General features: G+C 38.1%; 1 protein-coding gene across 1 annotated transcript in view; it reads right to left on the minus strand.

Annotated features, from left to right (window-relative positions):
• The window catches only part of mapk1 (mitogen-activated protein kinase 1), a 28,693-nt gene extending 23,479 nt beyond the window's left edge, over positions 1–5,214 (minus strand). The window contains exon 1 of the mRNA XM_074670132.1: positions 4,814–5,214. Within this exon, the coding sequence (XP_074526233.1) occupies positions 4,814–4,959 (146 nt within the window). The 5' untranslated portion in view covers positions 4,960–5,214. The remainder of the gene's footprint in view (positions 1–4,813) is intronic.
• Positions 5,215–7,100: the final 1,886 nt, after the last annotated feature.

Genomic DNA, 7,100 nt, shown 5'->3' on the forward strand with positions numbered 1-7,100 from the left:
CAAAGCACTAACATAATCCTAAACCATCAAGTTAGCAGGCACTTGCATTGTACACAGTTTGCACCAGTGTTCACACCTGTCTCTTTGTACTTTGCACCTACGTAACATATTCTGAGTAGACATGTTGAAGTGTTCAAGAGCATCTCTACAAAAAGCAGAATCCCAGCTATTACACTAAAATATCACCCAGCTACTGGTGTGCAGAGCTGGAAAAAGTCCAAGCTACAACACAGGACTTGAAAAAAAACCATGTAATTTCAAGCTGTTGCGATTGTTTACTATTATTTGGCACTTTCTCTTACTTTGCATGATCTGAAGACAAGGATGAGAGTATAAAACCATCCTCTGTGTCAAAATGCATGTTCTATACACCCAAAAGGAAATGGCAACACTTCTATACGATGGCGAAACACAACCACAAGAGACCTGATTAAGAAGAACTTCCTGATGCATCTAAAGACACTTCATGTGCAAACCAGAGGACGAGCATGAAGTACAGGCTGCACCACTTTCTCTGGCTGCTGCACATCAAAGCAACACGACCATCAGACTCCAAACTACAGGTTTCAAAAAGAACGAGACAAGAGCAAGGAGGCTGACACGTCGCCCACTCCAACTGGCTCTTAGCACGCCACAAATACAGAGACAACACCGCAGTAAAGAGTCAGGGAAAGGACTGTTTATACAGCTTTTGTTGCTGGTAGAGGGTTACTGGATGTTGGCTGAGAACAGCAACATGAAAATAGTCATTGAAATGCTTACAAACAGGAGGAAAGTAGCCCCTGAACGTCACTGCTCCCTGTCTTTAAAGGGGTATTTAATGGATACACAAGAGTTTTAGTGGCCTCTCATTTAGTCAGTGAAGAGATTTGGGCTTTACTGGAAGCTAGAACAAATACAATGGCAGTACTGGAAACCTTAGTCAAGCATGATGAACCTGTCTGTGCCTGTAGCTCTCATGTATCATCACTGATGTCAGGAAATAAGACAAATCTAGACATTAGTGTCCCCCTGAGCCTCATTCGTCATTTTTGTGGCTGTAGGTAGCTGAGATTCTTACTCTTTTAACATACAGTTTACGGTGAATCATACCTTTAATGTAAGGCATGCTAGCAGCTTGGGTTTTTGGCATGACACACACAGTTCCTACCTGCCCAAACAAACCAAACAAATGGATTAAAACATACCAGGATGACATAAACTGGTCACAACATGCTTCCTTGAAATGAGCAATCAAATCAACCATGATTAAACCAGTTCTTCTCCAGATCAAGTGACCATCTTTTGCGTCAGATTCAAAACTACAGCGGGCTCGGAAATTCTTCTGGAGGAAAAATTCTTCCGCACATGCATGCCACATTGCAGGAAGCAGCACTTGCAATAACAAAAGTAGAAGAAAGCACTTGTTGAGTAGCATTGATGTGAGATAACAGATAAGGAAACAAGCTCAGTTTACAGAAAGCGAAACGTCATTAAGAGAAAGTTCAAACCGTCACAGCTCGACCAGCAAAGTTTCACCGACGGATAAACTCTAAAAGGTGAAGCGGAGATACAACCGATATAAAAAAAACTGTTGCACAAGTTGCTGCTTGTAAACTTCAACAGTAACTGATGGCAGAGAGGTGGCAGACCCAGTTTCACTTACATAAACAAGAAACGCTCTTTGTTTCAGGTGTAACACCGCAGACACGGTGAAATCTTGACCTAAATCTGCTTATGCCTGCATGTTAAGTACAAGCTTTTACAGTCAGTCCGGTAAAGTGGACGTTCTAAATGTGTTCTTGGAGCTTTTTTGGATCCAAGTCTTTGAGAAAGATTTAAGGGGAATATAATCCTGCAAGTAACACAATCAGGAGGTCTAAACCGACTCGATCCATCTGTTTTTGATTCATTTTAACTATGTTCAGCTCCTCTGTGTGATCCCATCACAACTTAAATATTATATGAATAAATATTTAATGATTGTTTACCTATTTGTCTTTCTTAGTAAGACAGACAAAATTAATTTTTAATGTTGTAAGTGTGCTTGGAAAGCAAATTTTACTTATATGCACAGCAGAAAATAATCTGCTGATTAATTTGTCAATGAAAAAGTTTTTGCATGTTTAGTTGGCACAATCTATCAATTGACAAATTCTTTTGCTTTGTTTTTAATGCATACAACCATATCTACTCTAAAAACTAGTACATCTAAGTAAAAACATATAGTGCATGCCAACAGCCTAAATTTCAATTTTAATTTTTCAAAGTGGTTTAACGAACGAATCAACTGTCACAATCACTGTGCTTTGTGTTTCGGTAGTTTCAGTCCACATTCAGCGTTCATCAGAACCACACTGTGTTTTATGTTGTCTATCTCTCTGCTGATAGGGGCTCATGGGAGAAATAAGCAGGGCTGTTTGTCTTTGGTGGGTTTTCCATTCTGCAGACAAAAAGATGCTAAACGCCTCGCTGTGTGTCTGCACTGTAGGCAGGCTGTGTGTTGAACCAGTGTTCTCAGAAAACACAGCTCCTCTCACCACAGAGGGGGGGGGGGGGGGAAGAACTACTCTGCTGCTGTTTGACACAAGGACAATATATTATGTAATATAGTACAGTGTGCACATTTAAGGCCGGCTACATTACAACAGCCCCAAGAAGCAACAAGATTTAGAGGTTGTGAAAGGCTTGGTTTTTATTAAGTCTGTTCAAAATAAATTCACTTTGTCACGCCTTTTGGGCAGGAATGGGTAAAAGAAATTACATAAAAAACATCACAAGCAAGGTGTAGATGTATTAAATCTATAAACAATAATGAAATGTGCTTAAATTGTGTTTCTGATTACTTTATCTCTCATATGTGCCTCCATAGCAGTTTACATGTAGAAATTGCTTCACACAAACAGTGTAACCAGGCTTTAGCATCAACCATGAAAACAAATATAAGAGGGAAACCCCTTGAGGTGTATCCTGACATTCATTTACTGTGTATTATGCAAATATGTCAAACAAAACAGGAGGCACACAGCTGTCTCGGGAGATGAACATGTGAGTAAATAAAAAATCCGAAAAAAACATATATATTGCCTTTCTATCATTGTAAATTTATTAGAGCTGAAACGATTCCTCGAATGATTCAAGGTACTCGATTACAAAAATTACTCGAGTAATTGCTCCACCTCGAGGAATCATTTAATTTTAAAAAAGATCAAAGAGTGGTATTTCAAATAGTGCTGAGGCCATATTAAGAGAGTTTTCAGACCCCTCATGCTACCTCTTATACAAAATAGCAACTAGCAACAACTCTAGCTTCTTTTCTGGAGTTTTGAGACTAATGGGTCATTCTACGAAACGGGGGCCATTTGGGTCCGCAACATTTGATGAGATGTACAAGGCACAAAAACTGTGTCAAAGTGTGTTTACAAATTTTGGAGCTACCAAAGCAAGTGCTCTTATTGACATGCTGTATCAGAAAATTCTATTTCTTAAAGAGAAAAATTTTCATTTGAAAAAGAACTGCTCTTTAACTAAAGAAAAATGTATTTTATCCGATCACTCTATTAATCGATGGGATTTTTAGTAGAATACTCGAATACTAAAATATTCGATAGCTGCAGCCCTAAAATTTATTACTGATTATGAATATGTATTTAGCGTATGAGTATTACCTGGGATTATTACATTACTTAAATAAAAATAAACATAAGATTTTAGTAGAAAATTGTGCATGTGTGCTACATTACTAATTCAGGCAACTATGAAGTTTTTTTTGTTAAACACATTGTTGTTTTTTATAAACAACTATGTGGTTAAGATGTTTTAGGGCTAAGATATTATTATTCACAAATAAGATGCATATATTACACACAACAGCTATATAGTTTTTCAGTATTCTTCTTAAGCAACTCAATAAGTGACACGCTCTAGGACCCCTCATACGGTTAAAAAAATGGACAAAAAAAATCAATACACCACACAAAAAAATTGCATAAATTGATTTTTGTGACCCTTTCCTTCACTAAATTGGTTAAAGTGTATTATATGTGGGTGGGAAAAATGTGCTTTTAAATTGGATTGATCAATAAATTCCTGCAAATGTAGTAGAACCAGGCATCTACTGAAACAAATACACATCTGAGTCCCCTTGAAGTGTATCTGGCAATTCAATTCTACACAATCTATGCAAATATGATCTACAGTTCCAGCATGTGCAGCCAGGTGTAAATATAATCATAAAAAGTGTTCATTGCAGAAATGGGCAATACATAGTTTTGATTACACCAGGAAAAACAATGGGAAAGTTTTAAGAATGGAATAAATTAGGACTACACTGTTGGTTAAAATCACTGTACAGCTAAAGCAGAGAATGAACACACCCTGTTTGGTGCCTGTAAAAAACATGTTATTGACAAAATGCCAAATGTGCTCCTTCTGAAAGCGAAGAGCTGAATTTAACCGACGTTTAAAGTGGTATTAAATTCGCTTTATGTAACATTAAACCTTCTCCGGTTTGGTGCAAGTTAGTGGCTAGTATCCTAATTAAGTGGATTTCCAGGCAAGCTAAGTACATTAACGTCTAGTCGAGGATCACTACAATGCAAAATTCTATCAAGTGAAGTGAAGGAAGCTTCGGAACATTTTTTCTTCTCTAACGATGGCTGTGGTCCTTCAACTGCCGACGGCCAGGCACTGTTGCTTGTTAGCTAAAACATGAAATTTAGTTGTTTTGTCACTAAAAAGCTAACTTATGTAGTATAAAACGCAGAAATGTTATATGTTAGGAGTGGAAACGTTGCAAAAAGCAAAGTAGATAAGCTTTTCGAATGAAACTTACCACACCATCCCGTAGGCTCCCTCCCCGATGTAGGAGAGGTTGCTGTACCGAGGCCCGACGTCGAAGGCCTGCCCGCGGACAAGCTCCGTTCCCGGCCCGGGGCTGGGGCCGCTGCCAGCAGGGGCAGACACCGCAGCTGTCGCCATTATGAAGACTGGCTGTTTTTTTCTTTACACGGCTATTAGATAAAATAACAGCAACTCGGATTACCAGTGTGTGTAATGTGTGTTTATATCCGTCGTCGCTGTGGCTGCAGCAGGTTTTCGGTGTGGCAGAGGCCTTCACTACGTACGGAGTGTTTTTCCTTTCCGTTGACGTGCGTTAGAGCGACCACACCACTGCTGTGCTGTCGCAGGCAGGCAGGAGCGAGCAGCGGAGTAGGAGGAGAGATTGTTACTGCAGGGGAGAGCGGAGCTGGTCATGTGATCCACTGTTTTCCTTTTTTCTCTTCCTCTCTCCTTTTTATCCTGGATGAACAGTATTACCTTCAGGTACTGCAGTAGGTAACAGCATGGTAGATCATACAGGTTGGAAATAATTTATCTTGTTGTTAAGCAAAAGATGAGAAAAATATAAAACCAAAACAAACACGTCATTATATTAAAAAAAACTGTTTTAAATTTATTAAATTTTGCAAAAAAAAAATAAAAAAATAAAAAAATAAAAATGTCCTGACTTAAGATCAATAACCATGGCTGTATCAAACTTCTCAGGGGGATAGGGACTGAATGAGCCGCTTGGCCCAAATTGAAGCATGGGGTAAGTTTGCAAGGAGTAGGAGGCTGCTAAGTCATAAACATAATCAATATTAAACAGTTATTTGTTGATGTATTTATGCCACTTTTTTATTAAAATGCTAAAATAGCAGCCTTACTGAGTTGCAAATTAAAGAGATTACACAAACATTTCAACCTGGAAATATCAATACAGTTACTAAATATCCACACCAGGTCTCAAGAAGAACCAGCAGTGAGTTTCTATCAAACTGGTTGTTTTATGTATTTTTTTAGCATTACATTTAGAGATTTTTCCCCAACAAAAGGGCGGGGTAATATAGAGATGAGCACACAGAACTGGTTTTGTGAGTATAAGAATCTGAAAGAGAAAAAAAATGAAATGGCAATGCACACACACACACACACACACACACACACACACACACACACACACACACACACACACACACACACACACACACACACACACACACACACACACAGAGAGAGAGAGAGAGAGAGAGAAAACTAAGTTTAAAAATGAAGTTCTTGAGACCAGTGCCTCCCACTCCGAGACAAAGGCCTTAACTTAAAAAACCACCCTTTCACTATATTTAGTTAAGTGATAATAATGTGACCAATTTTCTTTTTTTAATTCTATATTTTGTCCAAGGGGCTTTTGGGGAAAATGCTATTTCAGATCCATGAAAACTAAAGGTAACTTACAGTGAACAGGAACAAATGTGAAGGTCTAGCTGGTGTCCCACAGGGCTGTTGTAGACAAGAGAAGAGAGTGAAATTGTAGTTTTCCCAGGCTTTATGATTAAAGAAATACCAGTGTCATTGTTCACAAACAGCAAACAACCCAACAGATCATAAAAAATGTAATACTGAGTGATGGATTTTGTGTTTGCAATAAAGTAAAGAAGAGTGTACATTGGAAGAAAATGCATTCAAATTAAATGTATCACCATAATCAACCACAGGCAGAAATATAGACCTATATATAATTCTTTGGAGAACTTGTTGCAAAGCAGGATTATTTTCTAAACTTAAATCCAATCTTTAATTTAAGACTGGTGGGCTAAATGCAATCATTGGCTGAAGCCTAAAACATTTTAACACAACACTGTATCACGACTTTACAGCATCCTGACCTTTAGGGGGCAGTATAGGAAGAACATCAACCTAAACGTTGTGAGAGAGGAAGTACTGAAGCGGGAGACTAACGTCAAGTACAAGGAAGTTTGTAGAATCGTGTTTCCTTTCAACTCACCAAAATAAAATAGTGTGCTTCCTTCTTCTCACAAGTTGAAGAAATACGCACTCCCTCTATCACTTAAACCACCATTCATCATTTACTACATACTCCTATTTCTCAAAGGCTTTTCATGACAATCTTTCGTTTCATATAAAAAAATCACATTAATTGACAAAAGCAGGATGGATCAGATGGAAGCTGAAGTGTTAACAAATTGAAAGAAAGTATCTCAGAATCTCTTATCTCAGTCTTTCATATTCAATTCTTGGACACTTTTGAAGTGGATCATTTAAATAGGAATGTAACATCA

The sequence above is a fragment of the Halichoeres trimaculatus genome, unplaced genomic scaffold (genome assembly GCF_033239565.1).
Source record: "Halichoeres trimaculatus isolate MK-OKI-2021-1 unplaced genomic scaffold, fHalTri1.1 fHalTri1_scaffold_5, whole genome shotgun sequence".
NCBI lineage: Eukaryota > Metazoa > Chordata > Actinopteri > Labriformes > Labridae > Halichoeres > Halichoeres trimaculatus.